Source organism: Trachypithecus francoisi, unplaced genomic scaffold, assembly GCF_009764315.1.
Source record: "Trachypithecus francoisi isolate TF-2019V2 unplaced genomic scaffold, Tfra_2.0 Lachesis_group13, whole genome shotgun sequence".
Classification (NCBI taxonomy): Eukaryota; Metazoa; Chordata; class Mammalia; order Primates; family Cercopithecidae; genus Trachypithecus; species Trachypithecus francoisi.
In genome coordinates, this window is record NW_022681458.1 from 94,159,728 (window position 1) to 94,187,268 (window position 27,541).

General features: G+C 43.7%; 1 protein-coding gene and 1 pseudogene across 1 annotated transcript in view; one reads left to right on the forward strand and one right to left on the reverse strand.

The window, feature by feature from the left end:
• The window catches only part of KIF5C (kinesin family member 5C), a 161,001-nt gene extending 151,462 nt beyond the window's left edge, over positions 1-9,539 (reverse strand). Inside the window, exon 1 of the mRNA XM_033231561.1 lies at positions 9,001-9,539. Within this exon, the coding sequence (XP_033087452.1) occupies positions 9,001-9,126 (126 nt within the window). The 5' untranslated portion in view covers positions 9,127-9,539. The remainder of the gene's footprint in view (positions 1-9,000) is intronic.
• A 4,851-nt stretch (positions 9,540-14,390) lies between these two features.
• On the forward strand, positions 14,391-14,746 carry LOC117095405 (annotated as a pseudogene).
• The last annotated feature ends 12,795 nt before the right edge of the window (positions 14,747-27,541 follow it).

Consider the following 27,541-nt stretch of genomic DNA (forward strand, 5'->3'; position numbering starts at 1 on the left):
AGTAAAATTAAATGTAATTTTTTTCTTTTTCTTTTTTTTTTTTTGAGACAGAGTCTCACTGTGTCACCCAGGCTGGAGCGCAGTGGCGTGATCTCGGCTCACTGCAAGTTCCACCTCCCAGGTTCACACCATTCTCCTGCCTCAGCCTCCCAAGTAGCTGGGACTACAGGTGCCTGCCACCACGCCCGGCTAATTTTTTGTATTTTTAGTAGAGACAGGGTTTCACTGTGTTAGCCAGGATGGTCTTGATCTCCTGACCTCGTGATCCTCCCGCCTCAGCCCCCCAAAGTGCTGGGATTACAGGCGTGAGCCACTGTGCCTGGCCTAAATGTAACTTTTACCTTCTTTATGACTTTTTGCGTGGTCTAAATTGTCTTCACTGAGCAGGCAACATATTGGGACCCCCACATATACAAAAAGCAGCTATTTATTTTAAGACAATAATAACAAAACCATAAAGATGTCTAAAGGAGGAAAGACAAATTGCCAGAGCTGGACAGAGGTCAAAGTGACAATCCAAGCAAATAACCCCAAACTCTGACAGCCAAGGAGGGTCAGCACCCTTTCATTTTTTTCAAAAGATGTCTTATACTGAGCAACTACTCTGTTCCAGGCCTTGTTCCAGGCCTTGGAGATGGAAATAAATGGGACACAATTTCCTGCCCTCAAGGTTTTCAGCCTAATTGGAGGAAAGGACAGATTTACCAAATAAATGAAATGCACTACTGGGGAAGGGCAAAGTACAGTGATGCTTAGAGGGAAGGGGCTGATTCCACTTGGCTGGCAGGACGGGGAGAGAGTGGCTGATCAGAAAAAGTGTCAGAGGAGGTATTGTGGGCTGGGAGTCTAAAGGCGAATGGATGCCCTTCCAAAGCTCACAGGCCATGCAGGTAAGCTTTGAGGATAGTTACCCCAGGCATGTGAGTTGATGTGAGCAGCTGAGGGAAAAGGGATGGGCATTGAGCAGCCTAATCTTCTTGAGGGGGAACAGAAGCACAGATGAAATATGGGGTGAGGGGTAAGGCTAGGGAGTATGCAGGCCTGCAGTATGGAGGGCCTGAAGCATCTGGTGTTTCCAACCTGAGAGCACAGGGAAACCTCTGAAGGGTCTGCACCTTCCCAAGATTAATCAGCCAGACAACAGTGCAGAGAACTAAGCACTACTGGGCCTTATCTGGATGACTGCCATGGACTAGCCACTGAGCTCAGCACACAACGGCCCTAGACAGTGGAGAGTGTTGTTATCTCTATTCTACAGGTGAGAAAACTGGAACTCACTGTGGTTTAGGAATTTGCCCAAGTTATCACAGCTAAGAAGTGGCAGAGCTCAGAGCTCAGAGTTCATCCTGGCTATCTGACTTACCCCCAGGTTCGGTGCTGTGAAGACACTATCATGAATCTAAAATAGTTTTCTCCTGAGTTCTCTATGATACTTACAAACAATCTCAAACTCAATGACTCAATTCCTACTAAAAGGAACTTGGTTGACGTGCAGCAAATGGGTTACGCAGAGAGCTTTCTCAGCCACAAAATTAGAACTTTATGAAAAAAAACCTGGGAGAAAGTAAGGTGGGACTGGATGTGTCAAGGGGCTTATTTTTTTTTAACTCGAGAGAAACCACTAGAGAGTAGGCAATTTGGTTTTGCTTTTTTAAATAAGTAGACACAGGTGGGAAACATGAGGTAAGGACTAAAGGGAAATCAAAGGTCGGGAGAGGTTTCCAACTGTGAATGGGAAGAAGAACTGAGAACAGAAAACATCATTAATAGTGGAGTGGGGCCAGACAAGCACAGGTGAGGGCAGAGGGAAGTCTCCAGTGATACGCAAGTTATTTACGGAAATGCAGAAACTGACATTTATGGAGTCTTGATTTCAGGCAGGGAAAGGAGGAAAAAAAGCCTTCAGTCAAGATACCTTTACTAAGCAACTACACAACTACAGTAAAGGAGACAAAATTTTAAATAAAAAAAGAAAAAGAAAAGGCTACATGGGAAGATATACACACGCACACACACACACAAACAATTTATGCATGATCACAAAGGAACAGCTAACATAATTCAGAGCTAAAGGAAACATGAGCTTTGCCTTTGAGGATAGTTAGAAATACCAGAAATAAGATGAAAACAGTGGGTATTCCAACCAGGAGAATGGGGTGAACAAATGCCTAAGAAATGGGAATGCAAGAAGAGTTTTCAGGGGATAGCCAGAAGAAGGCACTAATTTGTGGAGGCAAAGCTAAGTTGACATGAGGAAGGTCACCAAGGGAATAGGAGACATGGGAGGTAATCAGCACCTATTGAGCATTTTCTCTGTGCTAGACACTGTCTCACCACTTCATTTTGTCCAGATGACCCTATGAGATAAGTAATTATTATATGCACTTTCAATACAAGAAAACTCATGCCCAGGAAAGCTAAGCAACTTGAATAAAAAAAAAAAAAAAAACACTAGTTTTTTTTCAGCTTGTGAATCTACACTCGGTTTTGTCTCACTCTTCCTGCTACCTCTATCCACCCCATTCACTGCCTGTGTGCCCACTGTGAATAGTGAGTGGCCTAAGTGACATATGCCAGATTATAGCTCTCTATGATGTTCACTCAGTCCATGATTTCACAGGGTACATGTGAAGGAAACCACTAACCCATTTCAGGTGATATAAACATCTCTGCATTTAGGGCACAGAGGAATGAAGAACTGATACATCCTGACACTAATAGATTAGAATGCACTTAGACAAAGTGACTAAATAAACTTACTTTGGTTTAAAATGTTACTGCTTTTAGATGGAAATGCAAAATGGTACAACCACTTTAGAAAAACAGTTTGGCAGTTTCTTACAGAGTTAACCATATGGTTACTTTACAGCCCAGCAATCCCATTCCTGTATATTTACCCAAGAGAAATAAAAATGTATACTCACACAGAACCTATATGCAAATGTTTATAGCAGCTTTATTCATAATCATACCAAACTGGAAATAATCCAAATATCCTTCAACAACTGAATAGATAAATAAACTATGGAATACAACTAAGCAAACAAAGAGATGAATTAATGATACACACACATAAATAAATCTCAAAGAATTTTTGACTGAAAGAACCAAGACTGAAAAAGATACTTAATGTATAATTCCATTTTATGACAATCTGTAAAATTATACAATCTGTAAAATATATATACAATTTTTTTTTTTTTTTTTTTTTTTGAGACGGAGTCTCGCTTCTGCCGCCCAGGCTGGAGTGCAGTGGCCGGATCTCAGCTCACTGCAAGCTCCGCCTCCCGGGTTCACGCCATTCTCCTGCCTCAGCCTCCCGAGTAGCTGGGACTACAGGCGCCCGCCACGTCGCCCGGCTAGTTTTTTGTATTTTTTTTAGTAGAGACGGGGTTTCACCGTGTTAGCCAGGATGGTCTCGATCTCCTGACCTCGTGATCCGCCCGTCTCGGCCTCCCAAAGTGCTGGGATTACAGGCTTGAGCCACCGCGCCCGGCCAAAATCTATAAAATTATAGACAGGAAGACTAAGTTGTTGCAAGAGAAGCATACGGGCTTTTATTTTATTTATTTTTTGGAGTGATAAAACTGTTTGAATCTTGATAATGGTGGTGTGTGGTAGGCAGAATAATGGCCCCAAAAGACATCCATACCCTAATCCCTGTAATTTGTGAATATATTAGTGTTACATGGTAAATGGAACTTTACAAATGCAATTTCAGATACAATTAAGGTTGCTCATCAGATGACCTTAAAGGAAGAAGATTATCTCAGATAATGGGGTGGGGAGCTCAAGGAAGGAAGAAGAAGAATCAGAGACATGCATGCCTAAAAGAGAGGACCTTGAACCGCCGTTGCTGGCTTTGAAGATGCAGGAAGGGGAGCAAGTAGCTATGACCTGAGAGTGGCCTCTAGAAGCTGAGAACAGCCCCCAACTATAGTCAGCAAGAAGATGGGTGCCTCAGTTATACAACCACAGGAAACTGAAATCTGCCACCAATCTGGTGAGCAAAGAAATGGATCCTTCCCTAGACCCTGCAGAAAAAAACATAGCCCTGCTAATATCTTCATTGTGGCTTTATAACTCTAAACATCAGCCCACCTAGCCCACCTGCTGGATTTCTGTCCTATAAAAACTGTGACATAAAATAAACGTGTTGTTTCAAGCCTTTTATGTTTATAGTAACTTGTTACGGCAGCAACAAAAAACGAATTAAAACAAGATAGTTACAAATCTCTATGTATTTGCCCAAAGCATAGAAGTATACACCAAAAAAAGTGGTATTACTTGCTGGGCAGAGTGGCTCACGCCTATAATCCCAGCACTTTGGGAGGCTGAGGCAGGTGGATCACTCGAAGTCAGGAGTTCAAGACCAGCCTGGCCAACATGGTGAAACCCATCTCTACTAAAAATACAAAAATTAGCTGAGTGTGGTGGCACATGCCTGTAGTCCCAGCTACTTGGGAGGCTGAGGCAGGAGAATTGCTTGAACCCAGGAGGCAGAGGTTGCAATGAGCCAGGATCATACCACTGCACTCCAGCCTGGGTGACAGAGCAAGACTCAGTCTCAAAGAAAAAAAAATGTGGTATTACTGTGTGTAAATTTGAAAAAAAAAAAAAATTGTTTTAATGTTATTTCTTTGGAAGACCATTACTGTGGAAAAAGGAAAAGTTTTAAGGTGTAGCCATATTTCTCCACTTAATCTCTAAAATCCTAACTCAGGCTTGGATTTGGTCTCCGTCCAGGCCTCTTCCCATCCATCCACTGCCAAGAAAGAATCTAAGCTTCTGAAGACTGGGGACACTTTCCAGCTCAGGGTTTGTGGTTGATGTTTTGCTCTGGCTCTTAGGCCATAACTTATGTTCCCTCAGGAGGAAGCACTCATCTTTAACAAGACCTGCTTTCTCAGAACTGCAAACAAGAGAAAAGCCCAATAAGAAAGTGAAGTGTGAAAGTCCATTTCAAAGAACTTTACTGAGAACTCACCAAGTCAGAGAGCTTCCATCAATACAATTGCTTCAAAACCAATAGGCAGAGCCCAAAGTAATGGATGAATCACCAGGATTTTTAGCAGTTAATGGAGTACTCTGAGAAATGCTGTAAATCCAATATTTTTGCTGAAAAATTAATGTGTTATGGGAGGGAGCCTCTTTTCTAATCACTTACCCACCCCCACCCTCCACTTCTAGCTCACCATCAGTGTCTCTAACTCTTCTAATTTTTGCCAAAGCTGAATGCAGTTCTTTCCCAGTTTTCTTATATCATTTTAAGTATTATATACGCTATCTTACCAGGCCCACTCAGAGAAACAGCACTTATCTTTAAAATTACTTTTTAACTACTCCCCACAGCCTACAGCCAATAAAAACGCTATAAACTATGTTAAATATACCAAAGTAAAGATTTCCAGAATTCACAAAGAGATCAATAAATATTTACTAAGTGCCTTCTATGGACAAAGCCCTGAGAAGTATAAAGGAGCAAAACATGCATGGCTCTTGTCTCTAAACATGGCTCACAATGTCATTAGACATATGACCAAAGCTAATAATAATCCAAGGCTAAAAACTTAGGAGATCATACACACAACAAATGCTATAGGAGTTCAAAGTGGGGAGAGATTGTGGCTGGTGTGGTCAGGGAAAGATAGCTTTGCACAAAGCTGAAAAACTGCAGGAGTGATGGAGAACATTTCTCCCAGACAGGACATTTTCATAAAAAATAAATCTAGAAACTCCACTTGTCAAGTCTCTTTCTTGGAATGTATCTCCATAACAAACAGAACTTTAAGGGAAAAAATGACCCCAGTTTCAAAAACACGAAGAATTTCTAGGATTCTGCATTTGGACTAACAGATAACTCCACCAAAACTCATTCTTTACTTGTCTCTGTTTGAACATATTTCTGGATGATCTGGGCTTGTTTGGTCATCCCCAGCCTGTGCCCCTAGAACTAAGGAAGGTTGTGTACATCTCAGACAGTTTTCACCTGCAACTGAGCCATGTCAGTCAGTTCCAATTGAATTGACTTGGGACCATTCTACTCATTGTATATGGCATGATACAGACTGCCAGAACCCTCATTTCCTTTAGTGCCATGTTATCAATTAGGAACGGGAAGGATCCTGGCACATGCCAACCCAACTCCCAACACCCTTTAGTATCTGGTAGTCTTCTATGCTGTACATGCACTCACCAAAAGATATGTAAACGAATGTTCATAGCAGCACTAGCCATATTAGCCCCAAACTGGAAACTATCCAAATATCCATCAACAGTCAATAGACAAATTATAGTATATTCATATCATGAAATACTACAAAACAATGAGGATGAATTTGACAAGCATAACACTTAATCCCAAGAAACCACACACAAAGGAGAACATACTCTATGGTTTTATGGAATATAAAGTTAAAAAGAAACAAACAAAACTAATAGCATCAGAAGTCAGAATCGCGGTTACCCTGAGGCAGGGGGAGTTAGGGACTGGAAGGGCCACAAAGGGGATTTCTGAGGCCCTGAAATGTCTGTTTCTTAGTCTGTGAGGTGGTTAAAGGGAGCATTTACTTTATGAAAAGTCATCAAACTGTATACTTATGATAACACTTTTCTATACGAATGCTTCATTTCAATAAAAAGTTTACCTTAGAAAAACTGAAAACTGTTGTATTAAAGGATTATAGTAGGATGAGCAAAAATTACTTTATACTTGAAAAGCAATGTGTATATTCACATCCACGATTTTTATTTAAACTTCTTATTTAATATGGTGACTTGGTTTTAATTTATTTAGCCACTAATATATATATATTTAGATAAGGAAATATATACTCAGCAACATCATAATATCAAAGAAAGATAATTCTAAAATTAAGGATCTCTGCCTTGCATACAGGTCAAGGAAGACGATTTATTACTTCACTGCATTGGTTCTGGGAGAAGAGGAAGAGAGGAGAAGGGAGAGGGGAGAGGGGGAAGGGGATGGGAAAGGAGGGAAGAGGGGAGAAGAGAAACTTCTTCACGCTCTTCAAAACCTCTGGGAAAAAAATAGGGTCGCCAGAACATGTTCCAGTACTGCACAATTATTTGTTTAAAAATTGTTACAAGTCAAGGGGCAGGGACTAGATGTCCCCAGTAACTCCCACTCTATCTAAACCACAGTCTGGCTCAGAAGGTAGCAGATCAGGCTGTAGGCAGATCCTGACTGACAGCTGTAAACCAAATAAGTCACTATCTGCCCCAGGTACTGCCCATGTATATGTCACTAACACTCATCTGCCATTAACTGCAGAATTTCCTTCCTCACCAATAATCTTAGCTTATATCTTCTCTGCAAGTTTTAACACTAAACAGAGAGAAAACCCGGCTTTCCCGCCCTCATAGGTCAGCTCGCAGAATGATCACCCATCCACACAGCGTTTGGAGGTCAGACTTTCCTGATGACTGTGAAAATGGGAAGGGGAGAAGAGGTCGTTAAGGGGAGCAGCCTTTTAAAGCGAGGTACAGGTTAAAGCCCTGAGGCCAGAGGCTTGCCTAGGCTCCTTTAGCGTGGAGAGCTCCCGCCTTACGGTACAGCTGGCACCTGCTGGTCCCCAGGGCCTTTCGCAGGGACTGCGGCAGACAATCTTGGCAAACATGCTGGGGACCGCCCGAGCTGGAAAACGTCGGCCTCAAGTGTTTGAGAAAGGCCAGGCGGACTCCTGCAATACCCTCGGTAAATTGTCACCTGTCAATCACTTGACCTAAATACACCAGCCACTGGGGGAAGGGGAGGAGGGGGTTCGTCGGAGCATGCTCAGTGATCAGGATGACATCACTTAATCAATGCTGGGGACGGGAAGGCTGCATCAGCAGCCTGGAGCAGACTGCCAGGAACGTGTCACCGGGGACCGGGAGGCTCCCATTAACTCGGTCCCTCCCCACGCGGCTCGCATACAAAGGGGGTATCATCAGCCACACACGCTACGGACAGCGGGCGGGGAACAGGCGGGGGACCGGGCTGGTTTATTTCATCTGACAGATTCCTTTAAGAACTAAAATCCACTGGTGTTCCCTCCCCCCACCAGCAGCCTCAGCTGCGGAGAGGGAGCTAAGTAGGGGGAGGGGGTCGGGGAGAAAAGGTGGGGAAGGGAGATAGACGGGGGTGGGGGGGGGGTCCAAGCCGCACGAAGTAACTTCTGCTCTTGGCACAGAGGGCTGGCTATCTGGCTGCGCTCTGAGTCCCCTCGCCCCACAGATGTGGACACAGCCTCCTCTCCACCTAGAGTGAGGCGCATCTAGAGGGTCTGCAGACATGGGAGGGAGGTCAGCCCAGAGAGGAGGGATCAAGCCGGGACTCCACATCCAGGGCAGCCAGGCGTGAGAGGAAGCGGGAGACACACCAGGCCTCCAGGGGACACCGAGGCCACCAGTACTCCCCCAACCCTCCGCCTTCCGCGCGTGGAGCAAGGTGAAACACCGCGGGGAGCCGCGTCTACCCTGCCGCGGGAGCTCCGAGACGCGGCTGGAAATTTTCCTGTACCTTTTTTTCTTTCTTTTTTGTTAAGATCGTGAGAAGAAGAGGCAAGGCGTTTGGTAAATCGAATTGATTGATGCCCAGAAGCATTTGCGGGTTGCAGAGCTCACACTTTAAAGGGGGCCTGGGCACCCGGTCTGAGGGTCACCCGCACACAGTACCCACGAGGCGAGGCGAGCGTGGGGAACAATGGGCCCACCCGGGCCCCCACCCGGCGAACAATGGCGGCGCCGAGCCCGTCCTCACCCCCCACCCCCACCCCCGCCACCCCCGCCCGGCCAGCCGCCCCCGGCCGCCTCTCCACCCGCCCGGGAGGGAACCATAGGGCGGGGGGCGAGGGGTCTCTGGTCAGGTCCACCCGAGAGGCCAACCCCGCGGGAATGTCCGAGGGGGCGGCCTAAACACCTCCACTGCGTCTGGGGCATCGGGGCGCCGAGCTGCGGCGCGGAGCAGTAGGGGAGGCAGACGCTCCAGCCACTTACCCCGATCACCACGGTCTCATCGCCTTTAAATTTGGGGATGAATTTGTCCCCGCGGAGGATCTCCGCTTCGTTGAGGGGCCGGAACCGGCACATCACTTTGATGCTGCATTCGGCTGGATCCGCCATCTCGGCCAGCGGTAGGGAGGGGGCGCGGGGATGGGTGGGGGGTCGGGGCCGGGAACGACGAGGGAGGAGGCCGCGAGCCGCACCGCCCACAGCTAGGCCGCCTCCTGCAGCCTCCGACGATGATTCTCAGCAGGTCATCGCGAGCCCGGCCGGCTGGGCAGCCCCGGCCGCTCCGAGCCCGGGAAGGTGGGCAGCCTCTCCGCTCCGGCCCCTCCGGTTGCAGACCGGCCTGCCCTGCCCCTGCCCCGCCCCTGCCCAGCGCCCCCCGGCCCACCTGCCCGCGACCACGCGGCGGGCGGAGGAGGCGATGCGCAGGGAGCGAGACACGCCGGGCTCAGACCTCCCGGGCTCCTGCGCGCTCAGCCATCCTGCATCAGCACCAGCGCTCTCTGCCGCCTTGCGACCCGCCCCTCCGCCCCGCCCTCCCCTGGCCCGCCCCGGGACGGTGACGTCACCGTCGAGTCCGCCCGGCCCCCGCCAGACTCTGAGCGCTGTGCATCCCGGGACTTGTAGTCACTCTACCTGCCGGGGGAAGGACAGGATGCGACCTCCAAGAGCCTGCAAGTCCGATGTGGCTGCCCAAGTCGGGAACAGGATGGAGGTCATATCCAATACTTCCGGTTAAAATCTCTAGATAACTAGGTCTGGATCATCCTGCTCCCAAAAGAAAATCACTGGGGAAACAGCTCCCAATAGCCCCTGGGCTTCATTCTTCAACTTCTACCACTAGATAAGGATGGATGTTTGTTCAGAGTTTGGGTTTGATTGGCCTTGGTTTAGGTTGGCATCTAGGGCTAAACCAATCAACCAGAATCAGGGACTTTGTAAGATTATGGAGGAATCCCGTGATGGGAAGCTTCCCAAAAGAAGAGGGATGGTATTCCCAGACATGGTGCCGGGCTGGCAGAACAACTGGGTGTTAGCTCTATTTTTCCAGGACTTCCCTTTCCTCTAAGATCCAGCTCAACCCTCCTTCCGCAGAGAGATTTTCCCAGCTCACTAAACACCTATAAAGAGTTGGTGGCCCTCCTTGATGTTCCCCTAATCTCTTGTGCGTGTCTCTAGCACTGCACTTGTGTGGTGATATCTGCTTGATATCTTTGTGTCTGTAGCATCTAGCACATAGTGGGCAGCATACTGAATAAAGATTCTACCCTAGGAAGAAGCAATGCCTGAGTGTGAATCCCCCGTCAGCCACTTACTAGATGTATGACCCACGGCAACGTATTTAATTTCCTTAAGATTCAGTTTCCTCATCTCTGTCCTTGGAATAATATCATCTTGTGATTTCTGAGGAAATTAAAAGAAACGATGCTTTTAAAGCACCTGGCACGATGCCTGACATGTATATGGTATAAGCTCTTGAAAATTAGATGTTATTGGGTGCTGAACAAATGATCATAAAACAAATAAGTTAGTTAATTTTAGGAACACATCTGTTGCTTAAATTCGGGTAATACCTGAAAATACAAGTGTTCTCTGCCTAGCTGACAGGACAGACCTAAAATCAACTTTTGTAAACCCTTGTTAAGTAGTACCAGTTTTATTTCCTTTCCTCATATGCAGTGGAAGTAGATTAAAAAACGCCACCTTCTCATCTGTTTTTAAATTAAGTAATTCTCAGGCTCTGGCTCAGAGACCCTTCATCTTAAACAGTCAACTTCATAATATACTGGAGAGGACAATCCAATTCTGTTTCCCTGAGCCCACCAGAAGATGCCCAGAACCTTGCATACACTGATTTATCTGAGGAGATCAGGATTATGTCAAGTGGACAGAGACGTGTCTGTGTGTCACTATGTTCAGTCATCATTCATTCGTTCATCTGTTCATCCATTAGTTATTAACTGAGCAAATGGCATTTGCTGTCATTCTGTAAATTTAGATTTATTAAGTGAATCCTTTTCAAGGGAGATACCACAGGGCCTCTCATTTGAAGGGAAGTTGCAAAATAAGTTATTGGCCTCAGACAGCTTAGAAACTAGTGGGAGTACAGAGGATGAAGTTCTCAGTGATGTCTGAGAAGGCTTAATATAGGAAATGGGCTAAGTAGGATTCAAAACAATTGAAAAGGGACACGGAAAGATAGGTAACAGGCCGGGCGCCGTGGCTCACACATGTTAATCCCAGCACTTTGGGAGGCTGAGATGGGTGGATCACTTGAGGTCAGGAGTTTGAGACCAGCCTGACCAACCTGGTGAAACCCGGTCTCTACTCAAAATACAAAAATTAGCCGGGCATGGTGGCACGTGCCTGTAATTCCAGCTAATTTGGAGACTGAGGCAGAAGAATCGCTTGAACCCAGGAGGCAGAGATTACAGAGAGCCAGGATTGTGCCTCTGCACTCCAGCCTCGGTGACAGAGTGAGTCTCCATCTCAGGGGAAAAAAAAGATAGTTAACAGAGGAAAAAAAAGATAAATTTAACTTCATAAAAATTAAAACTTTTGCACATCAAAGGATGCTATCAACAGAGTGAGAAGGCAACCCATGAAATGGGAAAAATATTTACAAATCATACATCTGATAAGGAGTTAATATACAAAATATATAAAGAATACCTATAACTCACAACCAAAAAAAAAACATTTAAAACATGGGCAAAGGATGATGAGCTGGGCTGGATTCTATCCTGGTAACCAAGACTAATTCTCCCTCGAGTTCTTGGGAGATGGGCCTTTGGCAAGAAGTCTGGTGTTAGTGAAGCATGCCCGACGCCACAGAAAAAACTACTTTTAAGGAAATGTAGCATCCATTGTGAACATGGAAAATTAAAGATAATTCACCATGCTTGTTGTGGCTTCAGTTCCTAAAGAACTCTACCTCAGTTCTTCACTAAAAGACCTCAGTAAGAAGACAGAAATTAAACCAGAGAAAATAAGCACTAAGAGGATTGTTTCCATTCAATACTTGGACCTGCAAACATCAAAAAAGCCATTGAAGAAACTGAAAGACTCTCTGAAAGCCTTAAACTAAGATATAAAGAAGCTGAAGTCTGGAAAAAACTTGAGGAAAAGGACAAACAGGAGGAAGCACAGTGTCTACAACAAAAAAAGCCAGGAAACAGGAAGAGAGAATGGTGGCACATTGGCTAAAAGTTCTTTGGAGAATGTATTGGATTCCAAAGACAAAATCCAAAAGAGCAATGGTGAAAAGAATGAAAAATGTGAGACCAAAGAGAAAGGAGCAATCACAGCAAAGGAACTATACACAATGATGACGGATAAAAACATCAGCTTGAGGCCGGGCGCGGTGGCTCAAGCCTGTAATCCCAGCACTTTGGGAGGCCGAGACGGGCGGATCACGAGGTCAGGAGATCGAGACCATCCTGGCTAACACGGTGAAACCCCGTCTCTACTGAAAAATACAAAAAACTAGCCGGGCGAGGTGGTGGGCGCCTGTAGTCCCAGCTACTCGGGAGGCTGAGGCAGGAGAATGGCGTGAACCCGGGAGGCGGAGCTTGCAGTGAGCTGAGATCCGGCCATTGCACTCCAACCTGGGCGACAGAGCAAGACTCCGTCTCAAAAAAAAAAAAAAAACAAAAAAAAAAACATCAGCTTGATTATAATGGATGCTCAAAGAATGCAGGATTATTAGGAATCCTGTGTTTTACATTCCCTCAGCATTCCTAAAGAAGCCATCAGTCCAGGGTGGGTTACTGTGTAGTAAAGTAGTCAACTATGTAGTAAGCAGTGAACTGTGGACCTTAGTAAATGTTGCTACTTAGCATTCAAGCTAAATGTGATAAAGTAGTCTTTTCCTGTTAACCTTTTAAATGTTTACCTCTTTTTTGGGGGGGGGAGGGAAAGGGGGAGGTGCGTTTTGGGAGCAGAGGTTTAATAGGTAAAGGAAAGAGAAAGGAGAACAGCTGTCTCATTTTCCAGAGTGAGGGGTGCCCAAATGGGACTTCCCTAAATCTTTGCTCCTTAAAGACACACCTTACCCTTTTTGAAGGTTGAAGTTACAGATTTCCTAACTTTTGATTTGGCTGTTTTCTCCTATTTGTGGTATTTAGAATCTTATCAAAAGAGAAATGAAGTTGCCTTTTCCCTCTCTCCCCAGGTGTTTGTTGACTGATTTTTCCTATTATTTTCTGTTTATAAGCATTGAATGATATGTACCAAATTGACTAAAATTGTGAACTAATTGAATTGTTTTACATATTGAAATTCCCTATATTATCTGTGACACAAAAGTATCCAAATTCTGTATGTGTGCTTAAGTTAAAAGAGTACAGTCTGTGATGCCAGACTCTATTCAAATAACTGTCACTTACTAGCTGCATTATTTCTAGCTAGTGACCTAACATTTCTAAATTCATGTTTCCATCTGTAAAATGGGGATGATTGTAGAACCTATCTTACAGAGGTTTCAGGAGACTTAAATGAGAAACATTATATATACACACACACTTTAGCACCGGTCCTGGCATGAGTAAGGACTTGATTTAAAATTTTTTCTTTCTTTTTTGGTAAAAAGGCCTTTAACCTATGAAATAGTTTAAAGTGACTTGCATGGATATGTTGTACATTAGAAATCATGACAGTGGCAGAGCTAAATCTCCAGATACAGGGCTATTTTCACTATTTCCAGCACTCTTATACAGATCCTATTATCTCTCTGGGTCTTAGTTTAAAATTATATATTTTTAAAATTAGGTAATAAAATCTGTATAGTTCTTGGCATATGGCAGATGCTTGATAACTATTTGACCTGAGGCATAGAGTGCTTTGTAAATAAGCTATTTAAAAATTAGAGTTCTTAGGCCAGGTGCAGTGATTCACACCTGTAATCCCAGCATTTTGGGAGGCCAAGGTGGGCAGATCACTTGAGGTCAGGAGTTCCAGACTGGCCTGGCCAACATGGTGAAACCCCATCTTTACTAAAAATACTTCAGTCGAGTGTAGTGGCACATGCCTATAATCCAGCTACTCGGTAGACTGAGGCAGGAGAATCGCTTGAACCCGGGAAACGGAGGTTGCAGTGAGCTGAGATCCACTGAGATCCACAGTGAGTGCCACTGCAGTCCAGCCTGGGCTACAGAGGGAGACTCCGTCAGAAGGAAAGAGAAAGAGAAAGAGAAAGAGAAAGAGAAAGAGAAAGAGAAGAGAGAGAGAGAGAGAAAAGAAAAAGAAAGTAAAGCTCTTTGAGAAAGACACCGGTCAAAGGTGGTGGCAAGCGGTAGTCTGCCTGCTCCTGCTCCTGCTCCTGCCTCACTGCTGTTGCTCTCACTGAGGAACCAGTCGGTCAGGAACACGCAGCAGCCATGGCTTTTAAAGATACTGGAAAAACACCCGTGGAGCCGGAGGTAGCAATTCACTGAATTCGAATCACTCTTTATGAGCCGCAGCATAAAATCCCTGGAGGAGGTGTGTGCTGACTTGATCAGAGGAGCAAAGGAAAAAAACTCCAAGTGAAAGGACCAGTACAAATGCGTACTAAGACTTTGAGAATCGCTACAAGAAAAACTCCTTTTGGTGAAGGTTCTAAGACATGGGATCATTTCCAGATGAGAATCCACAAGCAACTCATTGACTCAGTCCTTCTGAGATTGTTAAGCAGATTACTTCCACCAGTATTGAACCAGGAGTTGAGGTGGAAGTCACCACTGGAGATGCTTAAGTCAACTATTTGGATAAATTGATTACTAGTTGTTAAAAAATTAAAAATGAGCAAAGGATTTGAAAAGACATTTTTTTCAAAAAAGATATACAAATAGCCAATAAGCACCATAAAAAGTATGCAATATCACTAATCATCAGGAAAATGCAAATCAAAATTACAATGAGATGCCATGTCACACCCATTAGAATGGCTACTATCAAAAAAAAAAAAAAGAAAGAAAGAAAAGAAAAGAAGTGTTGACCCAGACATAAAGAAATCAAAACTCTTGTGTGTGGTTAATGGAATGTAAAATGGTACAACTGCTATGAAAAACAGTATGGTGGTTCCTCGAAAAATGTAAAATAGAATTTCCATATGATCCAGCAATTCTACTTCTAATACCCCCAAAAAGATTGAAATCAAGTACTCAAACAGGTATCTGTACACTTGTGTTCATAGCAGCAGTATTCACAATAGCCAAAAGATGGAAGCAACCCAAATGTCCATCAATTGATGAATAGGTAAACAAAATATGCTGTATGTATGCAATGGAATACCATTCAGCCCTAAAAAGAAGTTCTAACATGCTACAACAGAGATGAACCTTGAAGACATTATGCTAAGTGAAAGTAAGCCAGTCACAGATGGGCAAATGCTATATGATTCCACTTATATGAGGTACCTAGAGTAGTCAAGTTCGTAGGGACAGGAAGCAGAATGGTGGTTGCTAGGATACAGCGGGGAGGGGGAATGGGGAGTTATTATAATGGGTATGAAATTTCAGTTCAGGAAGATGGAAAATGTTCTAGAGACAGATGATGGTGATGACTGCGTAAGAATGTAATCATAGTTAAGGCCACTGAACCGTACACTTTAAAATGATTAAAATGGTACATTTTATGTTGTATCTATTTTACCACAGTAAAAAAAAAAGATAAAAAAGGAAGTCAAAAGCCAAAAGAGGCGTTTTGGTCGTTGAGATGATGAGTTCCCCACTTCTCCTATTGTATAGGAAGAACGTGGTTTGGAGAGTTGTCTCCACATCCAAGAATGGTTCTTGATTAGCCTCAGTCAAATGTGACCACCCTATTCTTTTTCCCAATGGTTGGTTCAGGGATGAGCAAGATAAATGTCAAGGAGACAAAAGAAAATGTTTGCCAAATTTGTGGAAAGAAATTGTGTTACTCTGCCCTTCCATCTCCGGCTGGAGGGAAATATCCAGCCCCAATTGCTATTGGAAATATTCTCTGACTTCTTGGAAAACTAGACCAGAGACGAAGCCAAAGATGCATATGACAAAACCATGGGGCCAAAAAACCTGGGTCCTTGGTGACATGATCAAGCCACTGGGATCCACCAAAACCAAAGCCCACTGTGCTCTAGAGTTCTTGTTCATGAGCCAATAAATATGCCTGTTCTTTAAATCTTGAAGGTGGAGGACAGCAAGAGTCACAGTGCAGGGATCGGGTTAAGTTTATGTGCCCAAAAACAGTGAGGAAACCTGAGTGACTAGAGTGGAATTAATCAGCAATTCAGTCAAAAGGCAATTTGGTATCCAATCATGCAAAAAACTTGATGGTCAAGTGAAGGATTTTTATCACTGGACTAACCTGGAATCATCTTTGGACACAAAGCAAATCAAATAATTGTGGCAATTAGTTGGTGCTGTTGATCTTAGACTTTCTAGATCTGCATGGTCCAAGACAATAGCTACTAGCCACAAATAGCTACTGAGTACTTGAAATGGGATGAGTATGACTGAGAAACTGAATTTTTTCATTTTATTTCATTTAATTAATTAAAATTTAAATTTAGAAGCTGATACCTAATTCAGTTATTAGAAACTTTTAAGTGTGTTTGGAAAAACTTGGTAAATCCACATTTTCAACTGTAAATTTTATAAAATCTAAACACAGATTAAGTATTTCTAATAAAAATTTAATGTCCATAACAAAATGGGCTGTCAGTGTAAAATACAAGCAGGACTTTGAAGACAGTGTGAAAATGACTGTAAAATATTTCATTGATAATTATTTTTATTGGTTACATGTTGAAATGGAAATGCTTTGGATATACTGAGTTGAATAAAATATATTAAATAATCGAATAAAACATCACCTGTGTTTCTTTTTCCTTTCTAAAATTGACTTCCAGAAACGTTTGAATTACATATGTAGCTCATGAGATATTTTTATTGAACAGCACTGATCTAGATGGCACTGTCAATTCAACATTTATTGTTCCATAAATAAGATCCAGAAAATGTACTGATGAGGAGTATTGTGTCTTGTGGATGATCCTGGACTCTTGGACTCTGGGAAAAGTGAAAAATGGAATCTAAATTTTGAGGATTTTCCCCCATGATAAAGTTTCCTCCAGTGAAGTCTCTGCACCCCTCAGTCTGTCAGTGGTGCTTGAAGGAATTACAGCCCAAGGCAGAGACAAAAACAGTCTCCTGCCCCACCAGCTCCTGGCTGAGATGGACATGGCGGCAGCACCAGCAGCAACAGCAGCATCATGCTGCAGGAGGACCGGAATCCCAGAGATGCAGCAGTGATAAGATCAGATAGAGTAGCCATTCCACCGCAAAGCTGAAAAAGGGTTTAGAATGCAACCACAGAGGAGAGATGGGCTTCCTTTGGGAGGATGTAAGACCAACGCTTCTTCCCCCAAACATGTTAGAGGAAGATGATCCTGAAAGGGAAAGGGAAAGGCAAACCTGCTGTTATACAGAGAAAGTCCACGGGAGTCACCCAACTCTCCTGCTCAGCACTCTCCTCCACAAAGCCCTGCAGTCCTCAGCATGCTCCAGACACTCTACGTGTGCTATCGACTCACACTCTAAAATGCCCTGTGGATTTCCTCTCACCTGTCTGCCTCTCTAAATCTTAACTATGCCTCAAGATTCTACCAAACTTTCTACAAAATCTTCCCGATTACAGAGGTTTCCATCTGGGGTAATGAGAAAGTGCTGGAACTAGATAGAGGTGATGGTTGCATCATGTTGGGAATGTACTTAATGCTGCTGAATCGTGCACCTTAAGGTGGTTAAATGGCAAATTTTATGTTGTGTGCATTTTACCACAATTTTTTAAAAAATAGAATTTAAAGGAAACTTTCTGAACAGCTCTAGCCCATAGGGCTCTCTTTCTTCTCAAGTCGTCAGTCCCTCTGACTCAGCACCTGATGTCTGCCTGCCCTGCAATCACTTTCATATTGTCCAATACTCTTCTCTAGTTCTTTTCACCTCACAGTATTCTTCTTCATGCCGTGTGTGTGTGTGTGTGTGTGTGTGTGTGTGTGTGTCTTGCTTCTTTATGTTGTGGGTATCATATCTTATTTACATGCTTGATAAATACTTTCTGAATGATCAATCCACATCCATCACAATCATGAGAATGGCAAAGACAAATGAATCAGTAACGAACCTGAAAGAAATGATGTTGCATCGCAGATGGACCCTTTGGTTCAGGATCCTTTATTTTTCATTTCAGGTCAGCTGCTAACAAATGTTGTGACTTTGGAAAATGTACTCAACTTCTCTGAATATTTTTTTTAACCCATCTGTTGAAACGGTGCTAAAAATATTATCTACTCTGGATAAGTAAGAATGAAAAGAGCAATATTTGAGAAAATGCACTGGAAATAAAGTCTGGAAGAAGCTGTAAAGAGATTAAAAGAACCATTCCCCTATCCCCACCAAGAAAACATGAGAAAAGAAAACAAAAATCCTATATTAATATGAAATTACATGATTATTCCAAGGTCTGGCATAATGCCAGGCACAAAGTAGCAACTCAATAAATCTTCGATACATTCATTTGTCATTCCATTGTTTTAACAAATGTGGATTCTCAGTTGCAGAAATGAATCCCTGAGGGTCTCAGTAAATGAACCATCTGCTTTGGGGCATGATGAAGTCTTGCTACCTTGATTTGTGCTCATAGTTAAATTAACAGGTGTAGTAAGCTCTACAAGGAAAGCGCCTACCTGCACCCTCTCCTTCCTGACCTGCAAGGCCTCCTCGCAGCAAGGATTTGCAGGTCCTTCGAGAGTGGTTAATGAACTGGGAAAGTCACTAGACAGCACAGGGTAAGGGTCTCAAACCTGAAGTTCCCAGCCATGATTTATTCAGCCGTCTCCACCAGTAACACTTCCTCAGCTCTAAAAGCTTCATTGTGAAGATGAAACACAAAATAGAGAATTACCTAGATCACTCAGGCAACAATGAACAGTCCCACTTTGACTTGCTTGAACCTGGTAGAAATCAAGGCCAAAGCATGTGAATTTTTCCCACCCTTTTCTCCCCGAGTTATCAGACTCATTTTCCAAGCACTGTTTCCCTCTATTCAGCCCATTCCTGGAGAGCCATCTCTGTACCCGTCTCTACTGCCAGTAAGAAGTGTAAATTGAAGCAATTATCTGGATTGTTCAAGGGAAAAAAAGCCTCAGACGTTCTTCTGCCTGAGTGATCTGGGTAATTGCTTCAATTTTCACATCAGCTCCCCATCTTCGGCAGCCTCTGGGATAGCCATTTAACTCAAACCCTGGGGTTTGCAGGTTACCATGTGGGTCTAATCATTTCTGATTGCCTGGGCCGAGCGCCATTCCTATAAGTACAAAAAATATCTGACCCTAGTGAAGATTAAAAATCAAATGAGCAGATAAAAAAATGTTTTTAAAGATGTTTTAAAAATCCCTTTACAACTTGCAGAAATAATCTGTTGCCATGGAGTAGGAAATCTGGATGTCTTTCAAAAGTTGTCACCTCAGTTCAAAACGGCCAGATAACCGAGCCTCAGTGGGGAAGAAGTAAAGATTATCACATCCCTTTAGCATGACGTTAGCTGATCGGAGAGAAAAAGCCCTTTCTCTTCCAGGAGAGCTGACACATTGACTGAGATTCATGTTACTAGATTAAACCTCCAGTTTAGTATTAATTGTTACTGAAAAAAAAGTCAGGGCTATGGAAAAATAAGATGGCAAACCATTGAGTCTAAGGAGGGAGAGGAAAGGAAGGAGAAGAGCCAAGCTCTGTGTCCCGGTGGTAGGGTGAGGGCACCTGTGAATGCGCATTGGCAGTCTCAGGGCAGCATGCAGGCACCGGGCACTGGGCCCGGTGAGGAGCTGAGATACAGGAGGCAAGGGGCTTCAAAGTCCCCTGTCTGCCTCAGGGCTGACCCCGCGTGACCTGCCTGTCAGCTATTCCCTCATCTTCCAGAAACTGTGTCTAACTCATTCATGCCCCATTTGGATACAGAATTCAACATTGGTAGCTCTTCTAAACATGCACTTGCAGGGATGTATTAAGAAGTCACGTAAACTTGACTAAAATGCACCGGGAAACACAGATGAGGGATTTCTACTGCACACCTGTAGTCTCCAGAGTCCCATCCCCATCATGCAGCCACAGAAAGTCCCTTTCTCTCCTGACATTCCACATGGCTCTTCTCTCCCACGTCCTGACTTCCCCTGGACTCTTCCTCCCAGATGCAGACAGAGCCAGTCCATGTATCCCAGCTCTGTCCCAGGTTGCAGCCCCAAACCTATCACTGTGCTCAGCAAAACTAAAGGGTCCCCTCTAGTCACCAGATCCATCCTCCTCAGAAGCTGTGGGAAGGAAGAATGAATAGTAACGTTTTCCATTACCCACAATGGCAATACACAGCCGCATCCTCAGCAAATCAGTTCCTTGTATATATGTTCAGTAAAGACACTTGAGACTTCCAAAGTTGATGGGATTCCCTATAGAGATTCCCCTTTACTTTTTAAAGCAGTAAATGGAATGGGCTTTTCTTCAACAGAAGTGAAAGAAAAATACCCAAAGACTAGAAGAACTAAATGCTTGTATTAGTTATATATTGCCGTGTAACAAATTACTCCAACACTTTGCAGCTTAAAACAACATTTGTTATATCATATCGGGTCAGGAATCTGGGCACCATGTTTCTGGGTCCTGTGGCTCAGGTTCTCTCTCATGCCGCCAGGGCTGCTGTCATCTCAAGGCTCAGCAGGGGAAAGATCCGCTTCCAAGGTCACTCATGTGGTTGTTGGCAGGATTCAGTTCCTCACTGGGGGCTGGCCACAAGCTGCCCTCCATTCTTCATCACGTAGGCCTCATGCAGTTGTAGGCATCACCGGCAACAAGTAAGAAAGAGGGAAGAGTGGTAAATGTCCTTGTTGAGCGAGCATCTGGAGGTATTCCAGTGGCTGAATGTGATTGGCGATTTGCAGCATCCTCTCATCCTCCAAGAGGTCAAAATGCAAATCTTCCTGAAAACCCTGCCCAGCAAGACCGTCTCCCTGGAGGTGGAGCCCAGTGACATCCTCCAAAATGTGAAGGCCAAGATCCAGGATAAAGAAGGCATCCCCCACTGACCAGCAGAGTCTTGTCTTTGTAGGCAAGCAGCTAGAAGATGGCTGCACTCTTTCTGACTACAACATTCAGAGAGAGTCAGCCCTGCACCTCTTCCTCCATCTGAGGGGTAGCTATTAATTCTTCAGTCTTGCATTCGTAGTGACCAGTGATGGCACTAGTCTGCACTAAAGCCATTTGCCCCAATTTAAGTTTATAAATTACCAGTTTCGGTAATAGCTGAACCTGCTCAAAATGTTAATCAGGGTTTTGTTGCCTGGTTAAAAAAAAAAAAGAGGGAATAAGACAGAAACCACAGTTCTTCATAGCTTAATCTCATCCATCATTTTTGCCATATTCCATTGATTAGAAGCAAGTCACTGGTCTAGCTCACATTCAGAGGGAAAGGGTTACACAAGGGTATGAACAATAAGAGTCACGTATCATCCAGGGCATCTTAAAACGCTGCCTGCCACAGCAGCCAATAAGTGAATTAGTTGTTCCTTCTGGATCACTTACACTGAAATAGAACAGAGAGTAGAGTCAAGGGATACAACTTTGGAAACAAAATAAACCCTTCCCTCGAAAAGCCTCAGTCTAGCTGGAAGATAAGCTATAGCAAAATTAAAAGAGAAATAACAGCCATTCTAAGCAAAAACCCAAGACAGCAACCATCAAAGGAAAAAAGCAATATATTATACCTCTTAAAAATATAAAATTCTGTACATCAAAAACTGTACGCAATAGCAAAATAAGACAATCAGTTAAGGAAGGTTTCTGCAACATGTGTGACAAAGAGTTGATATCTTTAACAAAGAATTATCGGCCAGGTACAGTGGCTCACGCCTGTAATCCCAGCACTTTGGCAGGCTGAGGCAGGTGGATCACAAAGTCAGGAGATCGAGATCATCCTGATCAACATGGTGAAACCCCATCTCTATTAAAAATACAAAAATTACCTGGGCTTGGTGGCGCATGCCTGTAATCCCAGTTATTCTGGAGGCTGAGGCAGGAGAATCGCTTGAACCTGGGAGGCGGAGGTTGCAGTGAGCCGGGATCACCCCACTCCACTCCAGCCTGGTAACAGAGCAAGACTGTGTCTCAAAAAAAAAAAGAATTCTCACAAGAAAAATGACAGTTGTAAATTCACTGTAGAAAAACTAGCCAAGACCATTAAAATACAATACAGAAAAGAATTATCCTGAAGTACATGAATACCTATTCAGCCTCATTAGTAACCAAAGGAATACATATTCCTTTGGCAAATATTACAAAGAATAGTGCTTGATGTTCTAAAGTATACCAGGAAGGCAGCCTTCTCTTACCTTATGGTAGGGGCATATGTTTGTAAAATTTTTCTGAGAGGGCAACATAAATCAAAATCCTGAAAAATATACAGGTACAGACTTCTTGCCCAAAATGGCAAAGGGACAAGGTATGCAAGCACTTGTTCTCTTAGGGGTAAAGAAGTACAAAGTTGTGTGGAGACATCTGGGGAGTAAAACTGAAAAATCATGCCGAATCACTGAGAGCCTTAAACAGCAGGTCACAGTGTCTGGGTGGCCTTCAGCCAGCAGCGGGAAGTCACTAAAAGTTTGTACATAGAAGAGTACTCAGGTAAATGAAGATTACTAAGCACAGTTAGAAACACCAATGGGATTGGAAATTCAAGGACAGAGTTGGAGAGACTCATCACTCTTTCCATGGGATCTCTGATTCTCCCCCTTTGACTCCCTGTCCAGCAAAGCCAAGCAGGTAGAGCTTCTTACTGATTGGAGACTTGGGTGAATAGCTCCACCCTTTTGGGCTCCTTTGATCTTTGACATTTGAGACCCATTGGCTTTCAAGCCAGAGACAGCACCTCCCACAGGGCATGGAACTGGTATACCACGAATGGCAGCAAGGGAGGGGCATAATCCAGGTGTGCTGGGTTGTAAACAACAGAAATCTACTTAGGCTAGCTAAAGCAAAAAACAGAGAGGATTTAATTATAATTCTTGAAGAAATAAGGCTGGACTACAACTGAGCTCAGGAAAAAAAAAAAGACTGATAATTATCCCCTTGGAGAATTATCAGAGAGCATGTGCACTCTCTCTTTCTCTCTCAGTTTCAGTTTTACTTCCGGACTCTGATGGACTCAGCCCAGGTCAGGTGCCTCTGTTGGACAAATGAACTCTGACCAAGAGCAAAACTATGTTCAGCAATCATGGCTGTCATAAGTACTCCTTTAACCAAATGAATTGGGCTGGGGGAGGGTGGGCAGGCAGGTCCAGAAAAGGGAAAACAACCATAGTGTTGCTATGAATGAAACTTGGGGATTAGTGGAGGCATGAAAGAGACCTCATCCTTTCCCCTGTGGAATTCTTCCTTAAACAGATGCTGATGCAGCAATGTTCAATACTGTGTGTCCTCCATATCACTCATTTCATATTCAGTTCTACCAGAGCCAAATGCCCCTACTTTCTACTCCTCCCTGCCAATTCCCTACCTCCCAAAGACACACACAAATTACTTCCTGACAGCCAGTAACATCCAGATCTCATAGAACATTAATATGGCCGTTGGCCAGCCTGCCACCAACAGCCTCTGCTTTGGAAGCCAGCTGACCACTTGGCCCAACTGCACTGCAGATGGCTTGGAACTCTGAACATGACTTTAGTTTTCCTTAAATGACCCATTCCCTTATTTATTTAGTTATTTATTTATTTGTTTATTTATTTATTTATTGAGACAAGGTCTCATCGCCTGGGGTGGAGTGAAGTGGCACAATCACAGCTCATTGTCCTGCCTCAGCCTCCCAGGTAGCTGGTACTACAGGCATGTGCCACCACGCCTAGCTAATTTTTTGTTTTTTTTTTTTTTGAGATGGAGTCTTGCTCTGTCACCCAGGCTGGAGGGCAGTGGCACGATTTTGGCTCACTGTAAGCTCCACCTCCCAGGTTCACGCCATTCTCCTGCCTCAGCCTCCCAAGTAGCTGGGACTACAGGCACCTGCCACCATGCCCGGCTAATTTTTTGTATTTTTAGTAGAGACAGAGTTTCGCCGTGGTCTCAATCTCCTGACCTCATGATCCACCCGCCTCGGTGTCCCAAAGTGCTGGGATTACAGGCATGAGCCACTGTGCCCAGCGTAATTTTTTGTACCGTTAGTAGAGATGGGTTTTCACTATGTTGGCCAGGCTGGTCTTGAACTCCTGGCCTCAAGTGATCTGCCTCCCAAAGTGCTGGGATTACAGGCTTGAGCATCTGTGCCCAGCCTGACCCATTCCCTTTTAAAAGGAGAGGGAGTAATTGAATTACCAATGAATTAATTGGATAAGACACTCTAACTCAGAAAAGAGATGAATTGGTATAAATAATACTTTAAAAGCCCAATCCTTTCATAAATAGTGAAGCTTCCAGACTCTGCTAATACAAGCATATAGTTGTGGGCAGGGCCACAGCTTGAACCCACTTGGCAAACAATTCCTCAGCCCTGTTTGAAGAACGTATTACTCCTACAATACACAAATTGGCAACATTCAGCCTCTTCATTCTGGTTAGTGAAAACCAACTGCTTGTGCTGTTTCCTTGTCCATTTTTACTGGCATGCATCTGGGTACCTCAGCAAAACGCTAGCACCAGCCTCAAAACGTAAATCCTAGGTTCTGTTTTACTCTATTTAATCCATGCCATAAGGACTCAGTTTACATATGCAAACATATACAAACACATCTCAAATAAATATTGTTTTAGTGTTTCCAAAAATGAATTCACTCACTTACTCATTCATTTCACAGATACCTATAAAGTGCCTACTAAGTACTAGACACATTCTAGATGCAGGGAATGCAACACTGACAAGACAGACATGGTCCAAGCCCTCATGTGGCTTTCATTCTACTGGAGGAGGTAAACAATGAACAAATAAGCACATGACATAGTATGTCAAGCAGCAATAAATGTCATGAAGAAAAGTAAAGAAAGGTGAAAGACTAGAGAGGATGGAAGGTAGCATTCTAGTTCAGGTGGTCAGGAATCAAAGGGAATTTGGAGATATGATTCAATCCTTAAACTCTAACAATAGAAATGTAGGAAAAAGGTACACATACACATACAAATTTTTTTGAGAAAGAAAAAGAAGGAACAGAGAAAGGATATTTGTTAGCTATTGCAGTGTAACAAACCACTCCAAAATTCAGTGACCTGAAACAACCAATTTTTATTCTTACCAATTCATGGGTCAGCTGAGCAGTTCTGCTGAAGCAGCCTCGGCTAAGGTGACCTTGGCTGGGCTCACTCACATTTTAGGGGATCAGCTGGCCCGTCAGCTTGTTCTAAGATGGTCTTGGCTCTTCTCCACATGTCTCTCACATCACTCAATGAGGCTGGCCCAGGTGTGTTCTCATGGTAAGGTAGAGGAGCAGGAGTGAACAGGCCCAAGTGTGCAGGAGATCAAGTGGAAATGTGCATGTACCATTCACACCTCTGCTTTGCATTTGTTGACATTGCCCAAATCAAGCCACAAAGTTTTAGGGCAAAGAATGTTGTTACGGAGTAAATCATGTTCCCCCTCTAAAATTAATATGTTGAAGCCCTAATCTTCAAGCCATGGGAGGTAATTGAGCTTAAATGAGTTAAGGGTAGGGCCCTAACCTAATAGGGCTGTGGCTTTATAAGAAGTAACCTCCCTCCCTCTCTCCCTGCCATGTGATTCAATACCAATTAATTCATTGGTAATTTAATTACTGCCTCTCCTCTTAAAAGGGAATGGGTCAGGCTGAGCACGCAGTGAGCTGGCACCATCTAGAAGCCAGGAAGAGGGCCCTCCCCAGAAACTAACCATGAAGGCACCTTGACCTTGGACTTCCAGCCTTCTGAACTGTAAGAAGATAACTTCCTGTGGTTTAAGCCACCCAGTCCAAAATATTTTGTTATGTCAATTTGAGCAGACTAAGACAGGTATGGACTCATGGACACCATTTATAGGAGGCATCCATGAAACTATGTACTGAAGGAAGGAAGGAAGGAAGGAAGGAAGGAAGGAAGGAAGGAGGAAGGAAGGAAAAAGGAAGAAAGGAAGGAAAAAGGAAGGGGTAGTGGGGAGGTGGTTGTGTGAAATGTTCTGGTTCTGCCTGCAGTACTCTTTTCATAGTCTATTCTCTTCCTATCTCAAAATTTCATGCAAGCCTTAGTACTAGATTTCTTTTTTTTTTTTTTTGAGACTGAGTCTCCTTTTGTTACCAAGCTGGAGTGCAGTGGCGTGATCTCAGCTCACTGCAACCTCTGCCTCCCGGGTGCAAGCGATTCTCCTGCCTCAGCCTCCCAAGTAGCTGGGATTACAGGCACATGCCACCATGCCCCGCTAATTTTTGTATTTTTAGTAGAGATGGGGCTTCCCCATGCTGGCCAGGATGGTCTCAATCTCTTGACATCATGATCCGCCCGCCTCAGACTCCCAAAGTGCTGGGATTACAGGCATGAGCCACCACGCCTGGCTAGATTTTTTAAAAATATGTCTTTTTTTTTTTTTTTTTAACTTTTAAGTTCAGGGATACAGGTGCATGTAAACTTTAAAATTTAACTTTTAAGTTCAGGGGTGCAGGTGCATAAGTAAACTTGTGCCATGGGCATTTGTTGTACAGATTATTTCATCACCCAGGTGTTAAGCCTAGTACCCATAAGTTATTTTTCCTGATTCTCTCCTTCCTGCCATTCTCCACCCTCTGAAATGCCCCAGTGTGTATTATTCCCCTCTATGTGTTCATGTGTTCTCATCATTTAGCTCCAATTTATAAGTGAGAATATGCAATGTTTGGTTTTCTGTTCCTGCATAACTTTGCTAAGGACAATGTCCTTCAGCTCCATCCGTGTTCCTGCAAAGGACATGATCTCATTCTTCTGTATGGTTGCATAGTATTCTATGGTGTATATGTGCCACATTGTCTCTATTCAGTCTACCACTGATGAACATTTAGGTTGACTTAGGTCTTTAGTATTGTGAATAGTGCTGTGATGAACATACATGAGGATGTGTCTTTATGATAGAACGATTGATATTCCTTTGGGTATATACCCAGTAATGGGATTGCTGGGTCAGATGGTATTTCTGCTTTTAGGCCTTTGAGGAATCACCACACTGTTTTCCACAATGGTTGAAGTAATTTACATTCCCACCAACAGTGTATAAGTGTTTCTTTTTTCTCCACAACCTCGCCAGCACCTGTTTTTTGTTTTTTGTTTTTACTACTTAATAATAGCCATTCTGACTGGCATGAGGTGGTATCACATTATGGTCTTCACTTGCATTTCTCTAATGATTGGTGATGTTGAGCTTTTTTCATATACTTTTTGGCCACATGTATCTTCTTTTGAGAACTGTCGGTTCATGTTCTTTGCCCACTTTTCAATAGAGTTTTTTTTTTCCTTGTAAATTTGTTTAAGTTCCCTATAGATGCTGGATATTAGACCTTTATCAA